Source organism: Artemia franciscana, chromosome 17 (assembly GCF_032884065.1).
Source record: "Artemia franciscana chromosome 17, ASM3288406v1, whole genome shotgun sequence".
NCBI classification, from domain to species: domain Eukaryota; kingdom Metazoa; phylum Arthropoda; class Branchiopoda; order Anostraca; family Artemiidae; genus Artemia; species Artemia franciscana.
This window is the reverse complement of record NC_088879.1, coordinates 26701751-26727329: the sequence shown is the minus strand read 5'-3', so window position 1 is coordinate 26727329 and position 25579 is coordinate 26701751. Positions and strand designations below refer to the sequence as shown.

General features: G+C 34.5%; 1 protein-coding gene across 2 annotated transcripts in view; it reads right to left on the bottom strand.

The window, feature by feature from the left end:
* LOC136038078 (signal peptide peptidase-like 2B) overlaps window positions 1-16983 on the bottom strand; it is a 132452-nt gene extending 115469 nt beyond the window's left edge. For both annotated transcript variants that reach the window (XM_065721075.1, XM_065721076.1), the window contains exon 1: window positions 16871-16983. In XM_065721075.1, the coding sequence (XP_065577147.1) occupies window positions 16871-16915 (45 nt within the window). In that variant the 5' untranslated portion in view covers window positions 16916-16983. The remainder of the gene's footprint in view (window positions 1-16870) is intronic.
* Window positions 16984-25579: the final 8596 nt, after the last annotated feature.

The window sequence follows — 25579 nt, the reverse complement described above, 5'->3', positions numbered from 1 at the left end:
ATATGGTTTTAACTACGTAAAACTTGCGAATATACAACATTCTTTGCTGTCCCATTGTCTTTGCATATAAATAGATTGTCAGGTTTACCGACTCTTGAACATGCAACATATAATGGTCCATGGGAAAACAATCTGTATTCAGATCTATACCTCATGATTCTAATGATTGCCCTTGAGCTTTGTTGATGGTGATTGCTAATCGACCATTCCCTGTCCCGGTGTCCCGGTCGTCATTTATATCCCCCTGTTTCCCCCGGTGTCCCCGTTGTAGTTGTGTCCCTGTGTCCCGGTCGTCATTTATATTCCCTGTGTCCCGGTCGTCATTTGTATCCCGGTGTCCCGGTCTGTATATACATTCGTTTTTTAGTTTTTGTTTTTTCTCCTTTATTTTTTTCCTTTTTTTTTCTTTTTTAGCTTATTTAGATTTTTAGATTTTTTAGTTTTTTTATTAGTTTTTAGTTTTTTTTTTCTTTTTAGTTTTTTTTGTCCCGGTCGTCATTTATATCCCCCTGTTTCCCCCGGTGTCCCCGTTGTAGTTGTGTCCCCTGTGTCCCCGGTCGTCATTTATATTCCCTGTGTCCCGGTCGTCATTTGTATCCCGGTGTCCCGGTCTGTATATACATTCGTTTTTTTAGTTTTGTTTTTCTCCTTTATTTTTTTCCTTTTTTTTTCTTTTTTAGCTTATTTAGATTTTTAGATTTTTTAGTTTTTTTATTAGTTTTTAGTTTTTTTTTTTCTTTTTAGTTTTTTTTGTCCCGGTCGTCATTTATATCCCCCTGTTTCCCCCGGTGTCCCCCGTTGTAGTTGTGTCCCTGTGTCCCGGTCGTCATTTATATTCCCTGTGTCCCGGTCGTCATTTGTATCCCGGTGTACCGGTCTGTATATACATTCGTTTTTTAGTTTTTGTTTTTTCTCCTTTATTTTTTTCCTTTTTTTTTTCTTTTTTAGTTTATTTAGATTTTTAGATTTTTTAGTTTTTTTATTAGTTTTTAGTTTTTTTTTTTCTTTTTAGTTTTTTTTGTAGTTTTTACCTTCTTTTTAGTTTTGTTAAATTTTTTTTTTTACTTATGTCCTGGTCGTCATTTATACTCCCTGTGTCCCGGTGCTTTGTTGATTGCTAATCGAACATTCCTTTTGTCCTGGTCGCTTTCTTTTTGAGTGTCGTCATTTATTTTTTTCTTTTTTAGTTCTTTTAGTTTTTACCTTTTTTAGTTTTTTTTAGTTTTTTAGATGAAAATTTTTTTTAGTTTTTTTCCTTTTTTTTCTTTTTAGTTTTTTTATTGGTTTTTTACCTTTATGTTAGCTTATTTTTCAGTTTTTTCCTTTTTTTTTAGTTTTTTTTTATTTTTTATTTTTTTAGTTTTTTACCTTTTTTTAGTTTTTTTTAGTTTTTTTTAGTTTTTTAGCTTTTTTTACTTTTTTTTATTAGTTTTTAGTTTTTTTGTAGTTTGTTTTTGCCTTTTTTTAGTTTTTTTCAGTTTTTTTTTTAGTTTTTTTATTGGTTTTTTACCTTTATTTTAGCTTATTTTTCAGTTTTTTTCCTTTTTTTTTAGTTTTTTTTTAGTTTTTAGTTTTTTTAGTTTTTTTACCTTTTTTTAGTTTTTTTTAGTTTTTTAGCTTTTTTATTTTTTTTTATTAGTTTTTAGTTTTTTTTGTAGTTTTTGCCTTTTTTTTTAGTTTTTTTAGTTTTTTAGCTTTTTTTATTAGTTTTTAGTTTTTTTTTGTAGTTTTTGCCTTTTTTTAGTTTTTTTAGTTTTTTAGCTTTTTTATTTTTTTTTATTAGTTTTTAGTTTTTTTTTGTAGTTTTTGCCTTTTTTTAGTTTTTTTCAGTTTTGACGTCACCTGATCCAGTTTTTTTTCAGGTGACGTCACCTGATCCACGATCCACAGATCCACAGACAACTTATTTTTATATATATAGATAGTTTTTTTTTTTTTACTTATGTCCTGATCGTCATTTATACTCCCTGTGTCCCCGGTGCTTTGTTGATTGCTAATCGAACATTCCTTTTGTCCTGGTCGCTTTCTCTTTGAGTTTCGTCATTTATTTTTTTTATTTTTTAGTTCTTTTAGTTTTTTACCTTTTTTAGTTTTATTTAGTTTTTTAGATGAAATTTTTTTTTAGTTTTTTCCTTTTTTTCTTTTTAGTTTTTTTATTGGTTTTTACCTTTATTTTAGCTTATTTTTCAGTTTTTTCCTTTTTTTTAGTTTTTTTTTATTTTTTATTTTTTTTAGTTTTTTTACCTTTTTTTAGTTTTTTTAGTTTTTTTTAGTTTTTTTAGCTTTTTTACTTTTTTTTATTAGTTTTTAGTTTTTTTTTTGTAGTTTTTGCCTTTTTTTAGTTTTTTCAGTTTTTTTTTTTTAGTTTTTTATTGGTTTTTACCTTTATTTTAGCTTATTTTTCAGTTTTTTTCCTTTTTTTTTTAGTTTTTTTTAGTTTTTAGTTTTTTTAGTTTTTTTACCTTTTTTTAGTTTTTTTTTAGTTTTTCAGTTTTTTTAGCTTTTTTTATTTTTTTATTAGTTTTTAGTTTTTTTTTGTAGTTTTTGCCTTTTTTTTAGTTTTTTTAGTTTTTTAGCTTTTTTTATTAGTTTTTTAGTTTTTTTTTGTAGTTTTTGCCTTTTTTTAGTTTTTTTAGTTTTTTAGCTTTTTTATTTTTTTTATTAGTTTTTAGTTTTTTTTGTAGTTTTTGCCTTTTTTTTAGTTTTTTCAGTTTTGACGTCACCTGATCCAGTTTTTTCAGGTGACATCACCTGATCCATCCACAGATCCACAGACCACTTATTTTTATATATATAGATAGATAGATAGAAGATAGATATATATATATATATATATATATATATATATATATATATATATTATATATATATATATATATATATATATATATATATATATATATTTATCTATATAAAAATAAGTTGTCTGTCCCGTTACGCTAGATTATATCTTCTATATATATAAAAGAAAACAAACTAGAATGTAAAAAACTGGAAATTGCATAAATATTTCGAAATATTTTGACAATAGATTAAAGTAATTCGAAAAAGAAAAATGGTAAAAAAACTAAAAAAAAAACTAAGAGAAAAAAACTAAAAAAAAAAAATTAAAAATTAAAAAATTAAAAAAAGAAAAAAACCTATTAAAATAAAAAAGATAAAAAACTAAAAAAAAACTAAAAAAGCTAAAACTAAAAAAAAGAAAAAACTAAAAAAAAACTGGGAATTGCACAAATATTTCAATATATTTTGACAATAGATTAAAGTAATTCGAAAACCTTAAAACAGATACCCCAAATTTGAGGTTTAATTTAAATTGTTGGAGCTTTAGCATGCTTGGCACGTAAAGATTTTTCCAAGTGTCAATGTTAGAATGAACATTGAGAAATTGAAGAAAACAAATCAATAAAAAGAAGAAACTAAAAAAAGAAAAAAACTAAAAAAGAAAAAAACTAAAGAAGAAACTGTATCTATATATATAAAAATCTATCTTCTATATATATAAAAATAAGTTGTCTGTCTGTTACGCCAGATTATATCTTAAATATATATAAAAATGAAAACTAAACTGAAAAGCAAACTGAAACTAAAAATGTAGAAACTGGGGAATTGCATAAATATTTCTATATATTTTTGACAATAGATTAAAGTAATTCGAAAACCTTATAACAGATATTTATAATTTTGAGTTTTATTATAAATTGTCGAGTGTTTGCATGCTTGGCACGTAAAATTTTTTTCTAACATCAATGTTAGAATGAACACTGAAAAAATTGAAAAACATTGAAAAAGATAGAATGTTACCAAAAAGCAAAACCAGGCTTGCGGTTCAAAGAGAAAGGGCCAGATTAAGAATGTGCAATTTACGTCAACGAAGGCGTGTCGAGGAACTACCAGAGCAACGCGAAACCAGACTTGCTTCTGAAAGAGAAAGTAAAAAAAGAAGGCGTGGCCGAGGAATCAAAAGAACAGCAGGGAAAACAGGCTTGAGGCTGATAGAGAAAGTAAGAAAAGAAAGCGTGCCGAGGAATCAGAGGCAATCTGAAAGTTATCGCCCTGGCATTCAGGTACAACCCAGTCGATGATTATAGCTTGAGTAGATGTGTTCAAATCGGGACAATGTCTAAAATTTGTCCCTATTGCAAGGCCTTAAAATTCAATGGTGAAACAATGGGAATGTGTTGCGCCTCAGGAAAAGTTAAACTTCCTCTATTGGCTGCACCACCAGAGCCATTGAAGACTTTCCTTACTGGAAATACGTCAGAATCTAAGCGTTTTTTTGTCAAAAATCAGACAATACAACTCATAGTTTCCAAATGACGTCGTTTGGAGCCCAAAATCGAAAATCCAGATCAATTTATGTCTACTTTCAAAGTAAAAGGGCAAATTTATCATAAAGCAGGGTCCCTTCTACCATTCTCAGGCGAGAATCATAAATTTTTACAATTGTACTTCATCAGTGATAGAAATTCTGAATTGAATGCACGTTGCGAAATTTCTCCCAACGTTGAAAGGACAATCGTTTCCCAATTGCAACATCTTTTCCACGAAAATAATAAGTTAGTGCGTCTGTTCAAAACAGCCATCGATTTGATGCCTACTGATACTCATAAAATTGTTATTTCCGCTGACAAAACGCCTCCTGGCCAACATGTGCGTAGATACAATGCTCCGACTATCGACGAAGTGGCAATCGTTATGGTCGGTGATCAGTTTTTACCTCGAGATATTATTCTACATAAGCGAAACGCTCAGTTGTTAAGAATTGCTGAAACTCATCGATGCTACGATGCCCTACAATATCCTATCATTTTTTGGGATGGAGCCGACGGCTATCACTTTAATATTAAATTGATGAATCCAGCCACTAACAAAGAAATGAATAAGAAATGCAGTGCAATGCATTATTATTCCTATAGACTAATGATTCGGCAGGATGAAGAAAATTATATTTTAAAATGCCGTGAATTGTTTCACCAATTTGTCGTGGATATGTATGCTAAAATTGAATCAGAACGTTTGCTATATATCCGCCTGAATCAGACCAAGCTCCGCTCTGAACAATACATTCATTTGCGAGATGCAGTTATAAATGACGGTAATACCACAAACGTTGGAAGATTAACAATTTTACCTTCGTCATATGCTGGCAGTCCCCGTCATATGCATGAATATGCTCAAGATGCTATTGCGTATGTTCGTCTCTATGGTCGTCCAGATTTATTTATTACAATTACATGTAATCAATCTTGGGACGAGATACTGCAGCTTTTACTTCAAGGACAATCGGCGGTTCATAGGCATGACATTACGGCACGTGTCTTCCGGCAAAAGTTGAAATCACTGATAAACTACCTTGTAAAACATGAAGTGTTTGGGTCAGTGCGATGCTGGATGTACTCAGTGGAATGGCAAAAACGAGGTTTGCCACACGCACATATACTAATCTGGCTACATAAAAAAATTACTTCAAACGAAATTGATGATGTGATTTCCGCTGAAATACCTGATAAAAATGTCGATAAGGGGTTACATGATATTATTGTAAAAAATATGATACATGGACCTTGCGGTGCACTGAACGAAAATTCACCATGCATGGCCAAAGGGCCAAATAGGCCTTTTGAGGGTGAGGCTGTTCTTATTCCTCGCATTCCCATGATTCCAACAGATCTGCCTTTTCAATTTAAAAGATTGCAATTCCCAATTCGATTAGCATTTGCAATCACCATTAACAAAGCTCAAGGTCAATCATTAGAAAAATGTGGTATTGATCTTAATACTGATTGTTTTTCCCATGGACAATTGTACGTTGCATGTTCGAGGGTCGGTAAACCTGACAATCTATTTATATGCAGCGAGAATTGGACAGCGAAGAATGTTGTATATTCGCAAGTTTTACGCAGTTAATTTGTATTTCGGAACCAAATGAAGCGGTTAATTATCCATCTGAATTTTTAAATTCCATAGATCTTTCAGGGTTTCCACCACACCTGCTACAACTAAAAATAGGCGTACCAATAATACTTTTAAGAAATATCAACCCACCAAAGCTTTGCAATGGCACGCGACTTGCCGTAAAAAAAAAAACAATGGAAAACCTAATAGATGCCACAATCTTGACAGGGCCTTATGAGGGTGAGGCTGTTCTTATTCCTCGCATTCCCATGATTCCAACGGATCTGCTTTTTCAATTTAAAAGATTGCAATTCCCAATTCGATTAGCATTTGCAACCACCATCAACAAAGCTCAAGGGCAATCACTAGAAAAATGCGGTATAGATCTTAATACAGATTGCTTTACCAATGTACAATTGTATGTTGCATCTTTGAGGGTCGGTAAACCTGACAATCTATTTATACGCACAGACAATGGGACAGCGAAGACTGTTGTATATTCACAAGTTTTACGTAGTTAATTTGTATTGTATCTATCTATCTATCTATCTATATAAAAACGAGTTGTGTGTATGCATGTTTGTTTGTTTGTAAAAAGAGCGTTTGCATATGACGTCATTATTAGTACATACGGCTTTGTATATGGACAGACAATGGGAAAGCCAAGAATGTTGTATATTCGCAATTTTTACGTAGTTTGAAACACATATATAAATCTATCTATATTCACAGGTGGGACACAGGGACACAACTACAATGGCGCGTAACTAATATGGCGCGTAACTAATATGGCGCGTAACGACTTACGCGCGCGAGGGGGCTTGGGGGGGGCGCGAAGCGCCCCACCAACTAGATGTTGGGGTGGCGCGAAGCGCCACCCCAACAGCTAGTATATATATATATATATATATATATATATATATATATATATATATATATATATTATATATATATATATATTATATATATATATATATATATATATATATATATATATATATATATATATATATATATTTTTAACTATGTAAAACATGCAAATATACAACATTCTTTGCTGTCCCATTGTCTGTCCATATAAATAGATTGTCAGGTTTACCAACTCTTGAACATGCAACATAATAATTGTCCATGGGAAAACAATCCGTATTCGGATCTATACTGCATTTTTCTAACGATTGCCCTTGAGCTTTGTTGATGGTGATTGCTGGTCGAACATTCCCTGTGTCCCCGTCGTCATTTATGTATCCCCCTGTGCCCCCGGCGTCCCCGTTGTAGTTGTGTCCCTGTGTACTGGTCGTCATTTATATTCCCTGTGTCCCGGTCATCATTTGTGTCCCGGTATCCCAGTCTGTAATCTCTCTTTTAGTGTCCCGGTAGTCATTTATATTCCCTCTGTCTCGGTCGTCATTTGTGTTCCGGTGTCCCGGTCTGTAATTTCTCTTTGAGTGTCCCGGTCGTCATTTATATTCCCTGTGTCCCGGTCGTCATGTGTGTCCTGGTGTCCCGATCTGTAGTGTCATCTTATAATGATGTCATATACAAAGCCTTATATACTTATAATGACGTCAAATGCAAACCCACAGACAAACAAACATGCATATATACAACTTATTTATATATATATAGATACAGTTTCTTCTTTAGTTTTTTTCTTTTTTAGTTTTTTCTTTTTTTTTAGTTTCTTCTTTTTATTGATTTGTTTTCTTCAATTTGTCAATGTTCATTCTAACATTGACACTTGGAAAAATTTTTACATGCCAAGCATGCTAAAGCTCCAACAATTTATATTAAACCTCAAACTTAGTGTATCTGTTTTAAGGTTTTCGAATTACTTTAATCTATTGTCAAAATATATTGAAATATTTGTGCAATTCCAGTTTTTTTAGTTTTTCCTTTTTTTTAGTTTTTTAGCTTTTTTTAGTTTTTTTTTTCTTTTTAGTTTTTTATCTTTTTTATTTTTTTATCTTTTTTATTTTTTTACGTTTTTTCTTTTTAGGTTTTTTCTTTTTTTAATCTTTTTAATTTTTTTTTTTAGTTTTTTACCATTTTTCTTTTTTCGAATTACTTTAATCTATTGTCAAAATATTTCGAAATATTTATGCAATTTCCAGTTTTTACATGACAGAAGATGACTTAAAATGACAGAAGAAACAGCCGAGGAAGCTGCTCAAATAGTTAATTCAAAGAGAAATTTTAGTATAAATCCTACAATGGCAGAAGAAACAGCTGAGGAATCTGTTCAAAGGGTTAATGCCAAAAGGCTTGCAGCTAAAGAACGCAAAACCGCGCAGTTAGATGAAAATCCACCTGGACAGCAAGAGTCAAAACGTATCAAAACTGAAAATGATAGCAATGATGATTGGGTTTGGGATTTTGACTTGGATAAGGTCATAAATGCCTACCAGATTTTAGTTAAAAAAACAAAGGTTCAGCGATATGTATTTCATAGTGACACTGAAAAATAAAGAAGAAAAAGAAAACTGAAAAAAGAAAAAAGAAAAAAACTAAAAAAAAACTAAAAAAAATTAAAAAAAAGAGAAAAACTAGAAAGAAAAACCTAAAAAAAATAAAAATAAATAAAAAAGAAAAAAAAACTAAAAAAAGCTAAAAAACTAAAAAAAAAAAACTGGGAATTGCACAAATATTTCAATATATTTTGACAATAGATTAAAGTAATTCGAAAAACTTAAAACATACACCTAAAACTTTGAGGTTTATTATAAATTGTTGGAGCTTTAGCATGCTTGCCATGTAAAGATTTTTCCAAGTGTCAATGTTAGAATGAACATTGACAAAATGAAGAAAACAAATCAATAAAAAGAAGAAACTAAAAAAAAGAAAAACTAAAAAAGAAAAAAACTAAGAAAAGAAAAAACTAAAAAAGAAAAAAAACTAAAAAAGAAACTGTATTTATATATATAAAAATAAGTTGTATATATGCATGTTTGGTTGTTTAGAGGTTTGCATTTGATGTCATTATAAGTATATAAGGCTTTGTATATGATGTCATTATAAGATGACAATACAGACTGGGACACCGGGACTCAAATGATGACCAGGACACAGGGAATACAAATGACAACCAGGACACAGGGAATATAAATGACGACCAGGACACTCAAAGAGAAATTACAGACTGGGACACAAATGACAACCAGAACACAAATGACGACCAGAACACAAATGACGACCAGGACACCAGGAGAGAGTGAATATAAATGATGACCGGGACACTCAAAGAGAAATTACAGACTGGGATACCAGGACACAAATAATGACTGGGACACAGGGAATATAAATGAAGACCAGGACACAGGGACAAAACTACAACGGGGATGCTGGGGGCATAGGGGGATATATAAATGACAACAGGGACACAGGGAATGTTCTATTAGCAATCACCATCAACAAAGCTCAAGGGCAATCTTTAGAAAAATGCAGTATAGATCTGAATACAGATTGATTTCCCATGGACAATTATTATGTTGCATGTTCAAGAGTTGGTAAACCTGACAATCTATTTATATGGACAGACAATGGGACAGCAAAGAATGTTGTATATTTGCAAGTTTCACGTAGTTAAAAATACATATATATATATATATATATATATATATATATATATATATATATATATATATATATATATATATATATATATATATATATATATATATATATATATATATATATATATATATATATATATATATATATATATAATATATATATATATATATATATATATATATATATATATATATATATATCTATATTCACAGGTGGGACACAGGGACACAACTAGAATGACGCGTAACTAATATGGCGCGTAACAACTTATACATGTGGGGGGGCTTGGGGGGGGGCCTGAAGCACCCCCACCAAATAGGTGTTGGGGTGGCGCAAAGTGCTGCTATATATGTATATATATATATATATATATATATATATATATATATATATATATATATATATATATATATATATATATATATATATATATATATATATATATATATATATATATATATATTATATATATATATATATATATATATATATATATATATATATATATCTATATATATAAAAATAAGTTGTCTGTCCGTTACGCCAGATTATATCTTCTATATATATGAAAGAAAACAGACTAGAATGTAAAAACTGGAAATTGCATTAATATTTCGAAATATCTTGACAATAGTTTAAAGTAATTCGAAAAAAGAAAAATGATAAAAAACTAAAAAAAACTAAAAAGAAAAAACTAAAAAAAAATTAAAAATTAAAAAAATTAAAAAAAAGAAAAAACTTAAAAAAAACGTAAGAAAATAAAAAAGATAAAAAACGAAAAAAAAAACTAAAAAAAGCTAAAAAACTAAAAAAAAAAAGAAAAAACAAAAAAAAAAACTGGGAATTGCACAAATATTTCAATATATTTTGACAATAGATTAATATAATTCGAAAACCTCAAAACAGATACTCCAAATTTTGAGGTTTAATATAAATTGTTGGAGCTTTAGCATGCTTGGCACGTAAAGATTTTTCCAAGTGTCAATGTTAGAATGAACATTGACAAATTGAAGAAAACAAATCAATAAAAAGAAGAAACTAAAAAAAAGAAAAAACTAAAAAAAAAAAAATAAAGAAGAAACTGTATCTATATATATAAAAATCTATATATATAAAAATAAGTTGTCTGTCTTTTATGTCTGTTACACTATGTCTGTTACGCCAGATTATATCTTATCTTCTATCTATATATATAGAAATAAGTTGTCTGTCTGTGGATCTGTGGATCAGGTGACGTCATGTTTCTGTGTCGGCTGACGTCATGAAGTTAGTTGTTGTCATTTTTGCTATGACGGTGACGTCATTAACGGTATTTAAGACATTTGTTCACGGAAAAATGTTTAACTGTAAAATGACTGAAGAACCTACAATGGCAACAGCCGAGGAAGCTGCTCAAAGAGTTTATGCCAAAAAACTTGCTGCTGATAGAGAAAGTAAGAAAAGAAAGTGTTCCGAGGAATCACAAGAACAGCAAGAAAACAGGCTTGCAGCTGATAGAGAAAGTAAGAAAAGAAAGCGTGCCGGGGAATCACAAGAACAGCAAGAAAACAGGCTTGCGGCTAAAGAACGCAAAACCGCGCAGTTAGATGAAAATCCACCTGGACAGCGAGAGTCAAAACATATCAAAACTGAAAATGATAGCGATGATGATTGGGTTTGGGATTTTGACTTGGATAAGGTCATCAATGCCTACCAGATTTAAGTTAAAAAAACAAAGGTTCGTCGATATGTACTTCATAGTGACGCTGAAAAATAAAGAAGAAAAAGAAAACTGAAAAAAGGTAAAAAACTAAAAAAAAACTAAAAAGAAAAAACACTCAAAGAGAAATTACAGACCGGGACACAAATGACGAACGAGACAGAGGGAATATAAGTGACGACCGGGAACCTCAAAGAGAAATTACAGACTGGGACACCCGGACACAAATCACGAATATAAATAACGACCGGGACACAGGGACACAACTACAACGGGGACGCCGGGGGCACAGGCGGGATATATAAATGACGACCGGGACACAGGGATTGTTCGAATAGAAATTACAGACCGGGACACCGGGACACAAATGACGACCGGGACACCGGGACACAGGGAATATAAATGACGACTGGGAAACTCAAAGAGAAATTACAAACTGGGACACCGGGACACAAATGACGACCGGGACACAGGGAATATAAATGACGACCGGGACACAGGGACACATCATTAGAATAATAAGGTATAGATCTGAATACGGATTGTTTTTCCCATGGACAATTATATGTTGCATGTTCAAGAGTCAGTAAACCTGACAATCTATTTATATGCACAGACAATGGGACAGCGAAGAATGTTGTATATTCGCATGTTTTACGTAGTTAAAAACATATATTTATATCTATCTCTATTCACAGGTGGGACACAGGGACACAACTACAATGGCGCGTAACTATTATGGCGCGTAACGACTTACGCGCGCGGGGGGGCTTGGGGGGGCGCGAAGCGCCCCACCAACTAGGTGTTGGGGTGGCGCGAAGCGCCACCCCAATATATATATATAGATATATATATATATATATAACATATATATCTATCTATATATATAAAAATAAGTTGTCTGTCTGTCTGTGGATCAGGTGACGTCATGTTTCTGTGTCCACTGACGTCATGAAATTAGTTGTCGTCATTTTTGCTTTGACGGTGACGTCATTCAAGATATTTAAGACATATGTTCACGTAGAAATCTATTAATGTTTAAGTTTACAATGACTGATGAACTTACCATGGCAAAAGCCGATGAAGATGCTCAAAGAGTCTATGCCAAAAAACTTGCTGCTGATAGAGAAAGTCAGAAAAGAAAGCGTGCCGAGGAATCAAAAGAACAGCAAGGAAACAGGCTTGAGGCTAAAGAACGCAAAACCGCGCAGTTAGATGAAGATCCACCTGGACAGCGAGAGTCAAAATATATCAAAACTGAAAATGATAACAAAGATGATTGGGTTTGGGATTTTGACTGTGATAAGGTCATCAATGCCTACCAGATTTTAGTTAAAAAACAAAGGTTCGGCGATATGTATTTCATAATGAAGCTGAAAAATAAAGAAGAAAAAGAAAACTGAAAAAAAAAATGTAAAACACTAAAAAATACTAAAAAGAAAAACACTCAAAGAGAAATTACAGACTGGGACACAAATGACGACCGGGACAGAGGGAATATAAATAACGACCGGGACACTCAAAGAGAAATTACAGACTGGGATACCGGGACACAAATGACGACCGGGACACAGGGAATATAAATGACGACCAGGACACAGGTATTTAAGAATATCGTTCAAAGACAAATTTTTAATTGTAAGAAGACCGTTGAAAGAGAAATTTCTAATTGTAAAATGACTGAAGAACCTACAATGGCAACGGTACCACCATCGAAGTAGATAACCAGTGGGTTGTTCCATATTCCCCATTATTATCAAAAACATTTAATGCACACATAAACGTTGAATACTGTAACTCTGTAAAGGCAATCAAATACATATGTAAATACTTCAACAAAGGCAGTGACATGGCAGTTTTTGGCTTGCAGCCCAAAATCAAAGATTTCGACGAAATTGTACAATATCAGGCTGGAATATAAATAACGACCGGGACACTCAAAGAGAAATTACAGACTGGGATACCGGGACACAAATGACGACCGGGACACAGGGAATATAAATGACGACCAGGACACAGGTATTTAAGAATATCGTTCAAAGACAAATTTTTAATTGTAAGAAGACCGTTGAAAGAGAAATTTCTAATTGTAAAATGACTGAAGAACCTACAATGGCAACGGTACCACCATCGAAGTAGATAACCAGTGGGTTGTTCCATATTCCCCATTATTATCAAAAACATTTAATGCACACATAAACGTTGAATACTGTAACTCTGTAAAGGCAATCAAATACATATGTAAATACGTCAACAAAGGCAGTGTCATGGCAGTTTTTGGCTTGCAGCCCAAAATCAAAGATTTTGACGAAATTGTACAATATCAGGCTGGAAGATACATAAGCAGTAATGAAGCTGTTTGGCGAATTCTTTCATTTCCGATACATGAACGTAGTCCAGCTGTTGTTCACTTAGCGGTACATTTACAGAATGGTCAACATGTTTATTTCTCGGAAACCAACGTGCAACAAAGAGCTCTGAATCCACCGGATACAAAATTAACAGCTTTTTTTCGCTTTGCAAAAATGATTCTTTTGCAAAAAAACTGCTGTATACTGAAGTGCCTTTGCATTACACGTGGAATACTAAAAATAAAGTATTTGAACGTCGAAAACATGGTAAGTCAGTCGACGGCCAACCTACCATCTTCAAAGATACCACGATAGGAAGACTCTACACCGGTCACCCCAATCAGCATGAATGCTTCTTTCTATGCCTGCTTTTGGTGAATGTACCCGGTCCGACATCCTTTGAGTATTTGAGAACTGTAAACGGTACTATACATGACACTTACTGTAGTGCATGCCAAGCTCTGAATTTATTGGAGAATGACCAACACTGGGATAACTGCATCAATGACGCGTGCAAAACGTCAACCCCAAGTGAAATTCGTGCATTGTTTGGCATCATTTTAACAACTTGCTCTCCATCAGCTCCTACAGAGTTATGGGGAAAATATAAGTCAAAAATGTCCGTAGATATACTCCATCGAAAACAGTTAGAGACGTCAGATATGACTTTTGATTTTACATCAGAAATTTATAACTACACTTTAGTTATTATAGAACATTTGTGTGTACGTATGGCAAACAAACCTCTTCAGGATTTGGGAATGCCTTCATCTAACCGTATCGCTGCTGTTTCGACATGTGTAGAATTGGATCGTGAACAAAGTTACAGTACGAGTGATCTATTGTCGTATGTACAAAATAACATTTCCAAGTTAACGTTGGAACAAAAAGACATTTATGATACGATACTCTATTTCAGGACGTATACAACTACCTGCTGATTTCTGTAATTTAGTTACGTCCAAAAATGAATTGATTGAAAAAGTATTTCCGAATATTCTAAAAAATTATAAAAATAATAAATGGCTAAGTGAAAGAGCGATTCTCGCACCCAAAAATATAGACGTCCACGAAATCAACAATATTGTTTTGACCAAGATTCGAGACCAGGCAGTCCTTTACAAGTCAATCGACACAGTTTTGGAACCAAATGAAGCGGTTAAGTATGCATGTTTCTTTGTTTGTAAAAAGAGCGTTTGCATATGACGTCATTATTAGTACATACGGCTTTGTATATGCACAGACAATGGGAAAGCCAAGAATGTCGTATATTCGCAATTTTTACGTAGTTTAACTCCTGCAGACGAAATGAATGCTTGCCTGAAAAATTCTAATTTATGGGCACACGTAAAAATATTAAAATTAACTACAAATATGCGTGTCCGATTGCAAAACGATGACTCTGGTCAAACATTTTCAGATCAATTGCTGGCAATTGGAAACGGAAAGCTCCCAGTAGTGGGAAAGCCAAAAATGTTGTATATTCGCAATTTTTACGTAGTTTGAAACACATATATAAATCTATCTATATTCACAGGTGGGAAACAGGGACACAACTACAATGGCGCGTAACTAATATGGCGCGTAACGATTTACGCGCGCGGGGGGCTTGGGGGGGCGCGAAGCGCCCCACCAACTAGGTGTTGGGGTTGGGCGCGTAACGACTTACGCGCGCGGGGGGCTTGGGGGGGCGCGAAGCGCCCCACCAACTAGGTGTTGGGGTGGCGCAAAGCGCCACCCCTACAGCTAGTATATATATATATATATATATATATATATATATATATATATATATATATATATATATATATATATATATATATATATATAATATATATATATATATATATATATATATATATATATATATATATATAAATATATATATATATATATATATATATATATATATATATATATATATATATATATATATATATATATATATATATATATATATATATATATATTGGATATTAATAGCCAACTAGTTAGCTAGTTCTATAAAGTATATACAACTCTCTTGTTAGCTGACTAGATTCAGGCTAAAGTGTATATATAGGTGAGATCTAACAGCCAACTGGTTGGCTAGTCTAAACAGGTATACAATAGCTGAGACTTCAATAGCAAACTAGTTAGCTAATTATACTGTGTATTAAAAACTTTATTGATTGCTAACTAGTTGGCTATTCTAAACTAAAGTTTGTATGACATCTATGAATCTAACTGATCAATTAGAAGTTTGAAGTTTAATCAAAAAAAGGGTACAAAACTCTGATTTCTTTAAATTGAAGCATTTTCACCAAAAAATCAACAGAACAAAAAAGTTACCTGTTTTCAACATAAGTTGGGACCCAATTCAACACACATTGAAGTTCTTGAAGAATACTTGTTAGCACATCCTGATGTATTCAACATGTCTATTTTTTCTTTATTTCATCATTTCTCTTCAACTCTTTTTAATGTGTAAATGTACAAAAACTATTCAGATAAAGGAAGCAAAAAACTGAAGAACAATGCCTTAAGAATAGGGACACAATCAGATAATCATATGGAGTGTAATTGTGTGACCTAGGTCTCTATAATATAATATGTGATATAATAAAGTGATATAGGTCTCTCTATAAACACTATCTGGAATTTCCTATTTTCTCTCAGCTTTAGTGGTCCATCAAAGATTTCTTTGTTGTGCACAGCAAAAGCATTGTCAACAAAATGTTCTAAATAAGTAGCTTTGGAATATATTACTCTTTAACAATTTTTTAATAAGCTAGTGATATGTTTTGAACCATTTTTCAATTCATTAACTAAGGCAGACAACTTCTCTGTGTGGTTACAAAAATGAAAAAATTTGTGGGGCCACTTTGGGGATCAAGATGCAATTAGCCCCAGAAGCAATTACTGAATCATTAAAGAGCCTAAAAAAGGCATCAAATGACATTTTCACTTTTGTCCTAGCTAAATTACATGGCCTATTGCAAATTTACCAAGATTCCTATATATATATATATATATATATATATATATATATATATATATATATATACATATATATATAATGATTGACTCAGGATTGTTTCTCTGTATATAAACTATAGCCTAATATTTTATATTAGTTGTATGGTGGATATCTATGTATTTGCTTTTGTCCTAGCTAAACTATGTTGAAAACAGCCAGCAAATCCACTGCATTTTACCAGTTTGTTTGTTTTTTCAGATTAACTTTATTAGGAAGTGTGGACCAACTAATAATAATGTAAATGAGTACCACAAATGATGTGAACCCAAGAGAATGCCAACTTATCCACAGCCAAAATCACTTCAACCTGAGAATAGATCAAATACAAACCGTAAATAAAAACAATATAGGAATAGCCAATATAGGACTTTCCATTTTTAAATTTCTTCTCTCTTATTATTCTTCCTGTTCATCTTGAACATTCTATGAAATATGAAAATTAAGCCGTCTTCTTTAGCGTTTTTGAAGAAGGGGCGTCCAATAATTCCTAACTTCATAATACAAGGTCTGTTCAAATCAAACTACAAGGAGGGAGGAAATAAACAAGAATTACCTTGTGAAAATCTCCCATGGATTAGTGATTTTTCCCAAAAATTAGAATTTGGCTGTTTTTTGTTTCCAAAAAGCCAAATTGAAATTTCCTTTTCTTCTATTTCTTGCTCTTCAATCTAAATTGAAATTGGTTAATGAAAAGATTTAAAAACATCCACCCATTGGTAAGTTTAAAAAGGGAAATGACTAACTACTAGTTTACTCTCTGTTTTTAATATAAATTACTACAAACAGTAGCTTCGGTACGGTAGCCTTTCTTTTTTATGTAGCAGTTAATGCTCGAAAGTCTGTTACATCATATCTGTGGTAGTTTGCGAAATGGGCGTTTCATGTTTTCTAATTTTATAAGAGAGCGAAAATAAAGAAAAAATAATAAAAAAAAAATTCAGAAACTTGAAACTTCGAATATAGATTCTTTTTTAACTCCAAAAGTCAAATTGATGAATTTTTTTTATTGTCTAGAAGCGGGAATGAGTAGGAAGAGCCGGATTGGTGCCGACTGGTCTAGTGGCCTTAAACTGCTGGGGACAGGTAGCTCAAGTACTTGCACTTCCCACAATCAATAACAATGTATTATTGTACGTAATAGTATGTATTCTTTGTTTGCTGACTGGAGGAGAATAGTGCTTCCAGTGGGGCCCGTTTTTCTGAAGAATAAATGAAAGAGGTGAAAGGACTTGTTGGTAGTCCATATAACTCCCTACAATTTTTTGAACTGGAACTGGTCTAGAAGGCAATAGTAATGCTCATCGTGAAAAAAATACCAGAATTTTTAAACAAGAAAATTTGCAAAATTGGCTTTGCAAATGTTTCTTTTAAACTTTTATTTCACTTGAATTTTTGTTTTTTTCAGAGCCTGGAAATATCTTCGCTTTTCTTCTGCTTGTGCTTTTTCTCATATCGGGAAGCTCAGATTTCTGGAATTTAGTCGCATACTGCTTTGTCATGTACCGATAGTATTATTTCCGAGAGGTTTTAATGAAAATGCAGTTTTTCTTTGAGCCAGGACCATGTTTATTCACGCTACGGTTACAATATAAGGTTGACCAAATGTAGCAAGCAAAAAAAGCGACAGATTTTGCATTCGGTTATTTCTTGGAGGTTTTAATGAAACTGCAACGTTGCTTTAATGCAGGACTATGTAGATTCACGCCACGGTGGCGATGTGTGGTCACCCAAACCTAACGAGCAGATCCATAGGGGGGATTGTTATTAGAGGTAAATTTTAGCCATATTAAGAAATATTTCTGAGAGGTTTTAATGAAAATGCCTCGTTTCCATTGCTCTATTGGATGTGCCTGCCTGTCACATTCCATTAATTTAAATCTTGATGCTAGCAAAATTACATTGGAAAACTGAAACACGCAAACGAAGAAAAAAAACAGATTTCTTTGTTCAGTAAATTATAACAGGCATTAATGAAAACGCTATGGTTCTTTCATCCAAAGACTAAGTCTTAATGAAAATGCCTCCTTTCTTTTGCTCTATTGGATTCGCTTATCTTTTTTATTCCATTAATTTTAATCCTGATGCTAATAAAAACACATTTTGAAAAAGGAAACACGCAAAGGAAAAAAAACTTCTTGCATTCGGTTTTTTATGATAGGTCATAATGAAAATTCCCCTTTTCCTTTAGCCAATACTATGTATATTCACGTCACCGTGGCAGGCCCGCCCTAGCCAGCAATTCCAGAGGCTGTTTTGAAGGTAAACTTAAGCCATATTAAGAAATATTTCTGAGATGTCTTCACGAAAATACCTCCTTTCTTTTGCTTTATTAGATGCACATGCCTGTTCATTCACTTAATTTAAATTTTGATACTAGCCGAATCTTATACTGGAAAATTAAAAACACACAAACGAAAAGAAATGAGACAGATTTTTGCATTCGGCTATTTATGAGTCGTTTTAACGAGATTCCCTGTTTTCTTGAGCCAGGACTTTGCATTCATGGTTGACAATCGCATATTTGGATAATATTCTTCTTTGTGTTTCGCATAATCTCGTTAGAGTTAAATATAACCCGCAGTAAGAGATGTTTTCACTTTTTGAGTGCTTAAGAAGTCAAAAAGTGCTTAAATCTGAATTTCCGGTAGAAGAAAAATCTGAATCTGAATTTCCAGGGTAAGCACGTAATTAGTGCCGAAAATATTTTTGAGGGTGACATATTTGAAAAGTCCAAACATGGATTCGTATTCAAATCTGGAAGAATTGGCGATTGGGTAGCCTGATTCAATTCAGTGCTTCCACTCCTCCCGATTTATCGGGAGATCTCCCGACTTTTTGGAAAATCTCCCGACTGAAATTTCCTCCCGATAATCTCCCGATTTCTGTTGAATTGAGCTATGTCCAACTTGAAGTTTTTGATCTTTCTTGACTGTCTGGCAGAATGCAAAATATGTCTTTGTTGCCCGTAAAAGGGGGATTTCAAAGCCGCCGGCCGCGTTTGATTCGCGGAAGTCAACTGCGGACCCTAATTAATGACCTAGTCGGCAGCTTGTCCCGTGAGAGACCATTGTTGTGTTCGAAAAAGGGTTGATTTGATTTGATTCTCAGCTCATAACTTCATCTGATCTGATCAGTCAACTCAGATAGTTCATTTCCACTGGATAATTTGTGTACAATAAGGACGTGGCTTACCTTACGTGACAAGATTTTTTTTAGGGTAAGTACCAAGTTTACTGGAACTGGACAATTATACATCCCTGCACGTGGGCAACCCAAGAAGTAGGCTACTGACCTGTCTTAGGGGGTAGGCGGCTTTTCTGCTTCTATGATCTGTTTCTTTACCAAAATAACATGTTTTAACTTGAAACCAATTCTTAACCTGTTGCCAGTTCAAGGATTCTATAGTACAAATTCGAATACACTATTCTTACGGGTCTTATAGATATCCAGTATTCGCCAGACTACTAGCCTAGCCTATATCGAAATAACGATTTCGAGTGTCGGCGAAATCGGCTTCACAAGTCACAACAGAGCAAAATAACACTAGGGAGTAGGGTCAAGAACTATGCTTTCCTTGCTTTGCAAACGGGCCATACTCATAGCGCCGTCCACTACGCTTGCGACATTTAAAGCGAGACAAACATGCGGGTTTAGAAATTTCTACTAAAGGTAATATGCGGTCTGCACACGCAGAGGAAACTGGGGAGGTCGTATCTTTTTTCTGCTTTGTTCAAAATATGAAGTTATTGGAGCCAGCGCTGGTGCAAGACCGATTGAGTTTCAGTAGGGACGTTCACTATCGCGAGTGGTGCTAGTGTGGCTGCTGTTCGAGTGTGTCTCACTTTTTCCAGGTCTTGGCGCTACTGTCTAGTGTTATTTTGCTCTGCTTCACAATATAGGAGGATGGATTTTAAGATGTAGGCCAAAGCCAGCCATACCAAATCTGTTTTCAAAGGGACAAATCTGTTTTCAAAGTGCCGATGTCTAAATTTTATGTCACAGTGTTCAAAGTGTATTAAAAGTGTATTATTTTGCTCTTCAAAGTTATTTTGTTCTGTTTTGGGGAGACCGGAAATCTCGAAAAACGGTTAGAATTGTGGGATCGGCGTATCAGGGACCCGATCAAACTGACTTGTAAATAAAAAATTACTTGGTCCGATAGTCGTAGGGGGAGTGGAGGAAGGGGGAATCTGCAATATTGAGTCATGCGTAAATTTGGAACAGGTGATCAGATTCGAGTGAAATTTAATAATTGAACAGAGGACATGTCTCTGGTGATCTTTTTCATCTCCGGATCGGATCCGAAAACTATTTGGGGAGGGGGAGGATACGTGACCGGATTAGACTGGAGAGACCGGCTTTGACTTTTGTCATGTATATAAGACTTATATACATGACAAAAGTACAGCACGTGTCCACTGCAATGCGCTCTGACTATAAATCTCACTATCAACACTCCTGACTTGCAGGGTTCTCTCAAAATATAACATAACAAAGGTTCCGTGAACCAAAGGTTTCGATGAGATCCCATAAATTTTATATTTAATCCAGACAATTGCGTCTTGTAGATCCGGTCTTCGCCAGACTCCTTGAATATCTGTACTATTTAATATTTGACCAATGACTGGTCTTCCGAGAAAACAAACTTATATTATAAGTGCACATGAGCCTAAACAAACACATGTTGCAGTATTTCCAGTAGTAAACAACACTTTCCAGGCTCATGAGAAATGTCGGATGCAGATTATTCTGACTCCAATGAAGCTCAGGATATAAAAAGAAGGAAAATTGAAAAGAAAATTGAAATTGTTCCTAGCAGTAGTGGCTCAGATGAGGAATTGATAATTGTGGAGCCAAGCCCCAAGCCCCGAAAGAAAAAGAACAGTGGACAACGTTACGAGCAAAAGTATGTGAAATCCTGGGAGATGGAAGATACATTCAAAGGCTGGCTTTCGAAGAAGCACGGATCTGAAGTTGCTATCTGTTTGTGGTGCAACGCTGAGCTTTCCTACAAAAAGGGTAAAACAGATCTCACTGCCCATGCCCGTACTTCTGTGCATGTTAAAAACACAGTGACCCCAAAAGCTATGCCTCCTGCTATTTCAGTGTACATGGTTCATGACGAGTTTCCGTCTGTGCTTGAGACTGAAGCTAAAATTGCTTCATTCCTGGTCAGCAACAACCTGCCATTTTCCCTTTCGGACCAGTTGATTCCCCTGCTGAAAGCGATGCCACCAAAATCGGTCCTTGATAAAGTGCGGCTCGGGAAACAAAAAGTTTTGAATGTTGTTCGTCAGGGACTCGGTCCTTACTGCAAGCAATAAGTTTTCGAAGAAATGAAGGTGAGACCTTTTTCTTTGGTCATCGACGAAACGACGGATGTGGGAACCATTAAACAGCTCGCTGTATGTGTTTCCTTTTGTAACAACGAAATGGAAACGGATATCGATGTCATTGATTTTGTGGAGTGCTCTAATAGATCAGCAGTTTCCATTTTCACCAAACTGGAGGAAACCTTGGAGTTTTTAAGAGTAAGTGAAGTGCCTTTACGGAATTGGGTCGGGTTCTGTAGAGATACCACGAACGCCATGATGGGTTGTAACAACTCAGTGGCGACTCTGATCCAAAGAAGCTACCCTTGGGTATTAATAGTGAAGTGCAGTTGTCATTCCATTCATCTGTGCGCCTCATACGCCTGCAAGAAACTGACGAAGACTCTAGAAGACATGTGTCGTCATGTGTACAATCATTTCAATATGAGTGCCAAGCGTACAGCTGCCCTGAAAGAATTTCAATTGTTTTCAGAGACTGCGGTCCACAAGATATTGGCACCAGGTCAAACAAGATGGCTTTCGCTACAGAACTGTGTCCACCGAATTCTAGAGCAGTGGAATGCCCTAACCTTGTATTTTACCAGTGCCCATTTTGAAGATCCGACTCACGGCAGTGAGTTAGTTCTGAGTGCCCTGAAAAATCCATTTATGAGGATCGTCATGATGTTTATGGACTACGCGCTGGGACTTTTGAACGACTTCAATACCCTTTTCCAGTCCCAGGCACCTATTTTCTACCGACTGAAAATCTAAGTCATTCAATTGGTGGAAACTCTGTTGAAAAACTTTATGAAAGCTCGCGCAGTAAGGAGCTGTACCGACATCATGAAAATTGATGTTGAAGACGAAGCAAGTTATGTAGATCTGCGAAAGGTCTACCTCGGCTTAGATGCCGAAGCAGCTATGAATGGCCTTCTTGCGTCTAGTGATGGACGAAATGCCAATCCAGACGAAGTTGACAAGGTTTATTCTACCGCGAGAGAATTTTACAAGGAAGTGGTGGTCTAGATTAAAAACCGCTTCTCGTTCGACTCAGACATTTTCGCCTTCTCAGAACTACTTGACCCTGTTCAGGCTCAGGATCTGAATCCTCCTAGCCTGGCACCATTTTTGGCGAAATATAGCTTACCCTCCTGGTCCAAAAGTCTGATAGACAGAGAGTGGAGAGAGCAGAGCTCTGTAAGACAGCCAAATGGCGAAGATGCCAGTTCGCTCTCAGTAACTGACTACTGGAAGCTTATATTTGCCCAGAAATACTCTAACGGCAAACCAAAGTTTGGTAACCTGAGGCTTGTCGTTGAGTACCTGTACGCTCTACCGTTTTCGAACGTAATAGCGGAGACTGTTTAGTACTTTGAAGGACGTCAAAACAGACAAACGTAACTGCCTGTCGACAGTTACGATTAGTTCAACGCTTCAGACTAAACTTGGCATGAGTAGGCTTAAGGTGACACCTCAGTCTCTAGTCGTAGATGGGAGCATGAGGCAGTTACTGAAAGGTGTAGTTGCTTCCGCAACCACTACTGAAGCTAGTGCCGCTATCTTGAAATCGGCTTCTTTAGCGCAAGCTCGTCTGGCCCCAGAAAGAGCAAACAATACCGTTGACGATCAGGATTAGCTGCAGTGTGATCTAGTGAAAATTCTGACTGTGATTCGTATTCATAATTCTAGTTCAAGTTATGTGATCAAGTAGTTTTAGCTGCAGTGTGATACAGTGAAAATTCTGCCTGAGTTCTGTTACTCGTATTTGTAATTCTAGTTCTAATTATGTGAATAAGTAGTTTTAGATGACTTTCAATAAAACCATTTAGTTTGCATAAGTTTTGTATGAAAGAAATATTGTTCCTTGTTGATAGCTGATTTTGGAGTAATAATAAGTCTTCACCTTCCGGAATCCGGGTTCTCAGATTTTCCGAGATTTTGTTTTGAATTTCTTCTGCGATACTTCAAAATTCCGGAGATCTGGAAATTCAAAAGCCCCTTTTTTCCGGATGATTTTGATATACTTTCGGGCCGGTTCCTATTCGAGATGCAAGAAGAAGAAGACGTCAAAGAATAATCTGGAAGCCCAGATTCCGGAAGTTCCGGGAGGTGAAGACCGGACTTAAGACTCTAAAACATATTTTCGATTCTACTTTGTTCTGTCTCTCTATTACTGAAATTTTTACCACCAATACAACTGGTATGTGAGACAAAACAGCTGTTTAAAACCTCCTGATTTTTTCTCCGACTTAAAAAAAAAAAACCGATATTCTCCCGACTTTTTTGGAGTCGTTACTGATTTTCAGAAAAAAAAAGTGGAAGCACTGATTCAATTTGTGTGGCCAGAAGTATAATTTCAAGATTCTAAGAAAAGAAGCTAAAATAGCGCTTATTTGGTGTTAATTTTAAATTAAAGTTATCCAATTAAATCGTGGAAGTTATCCACTTTAAGAGTGGAAGTTTGACTTCTAAGTGTAGAAAATAGTAAAGATAAGATGAATCTCCCTCCAGATCCAGGGATAGTTGTACCTGTGACCATGCACCACAATGTGGTTGGTTATCAACAACATGGACAATTTATATTTGTGAGATCTCCCATTGCCAATCAAGGACAGCCTGTGATTTTCCAGAATATGCAAGTGAACCCACCTGCAAGTGTTTCTAGCTGCCAGGGACAAGGTCATTTTAGTCCAGTGTCAGGAGGAATAACAAATATCAGCCGTTTCCCAATTGTGACAAATTATTCAGTGCCTACTTCAAACAGATTTCAATCCCTTCAAGAATGGAATGAGGTCTTTCCTCCTTTACCATCAAGTGAAAATAGTGAAGAAGAAATGAGAGCAGTGAACCCACTAGAAGCTGAAGGTGTCATCAGTGAGGCAAACACTGACAATCCTACAAAAACTGGAATGAAAAGAAGAGATGTTTCACCAGTGTCTGAGTACCTGAATCAACCTCAAAACAGAAATTTGAAGCGGAAGCTTAATGAAGTACAAAGTAGCATAAATCAGAATCCTACCATGTTGAACAAGAAAAGTGTTGAAATGCCATATAGTGATCTTTTATCCATTTCTGTGGAAGCTCAAGTAACTGAGGATAACCAAATGTTCCCAGATGATTTCACAATTACTAAGTTTTTGAGCTCTATTTTTGGAAAGGAAAAGTTTGAATTTGAAGTTAATAAGACAAAAGAAAGACTTTTAATCCATACAGAAAAAGAGGAGATAGCTGCTAAACTGTGTACAATAAGTCAAATAGCAGAAACTAAAGTTAAAGTGAATAAACAGGAAAGCCTGACTCGAGGCATTGTGAAAGGTGTTCCTCTACATCTCTCAAATGAGGATATTCTAGCAAGTATAAGGTCAAACATTGAAGTTTTATCAGTTATCAGACAGAAAAGATTTAACAAAGAATTGAAAAAATTAGAGGACAGCCTTGCAGTTTTAGTTACGTTTAAATCAAATCTTCTTCCCTCTAGCATATGGTTCTGTGGAAGAAATAGGGAACTTCATACCTATAACAGAAAAGTGATCCAATGTTTTAAGTGCCAAAAATATGGTCATATCCAAAAGGACTGCCATGCCAACCAACCAATCTGCTTGCGATGTGCAGGGAAGCATTCATCAGCAGAATGTCATCTTAAGAATAACCAAATCACTACCAACAAAGACATGTATAAATGTGCCAATTGTCTTGGAAATCATTCTTCAACTTCACCAGCCTG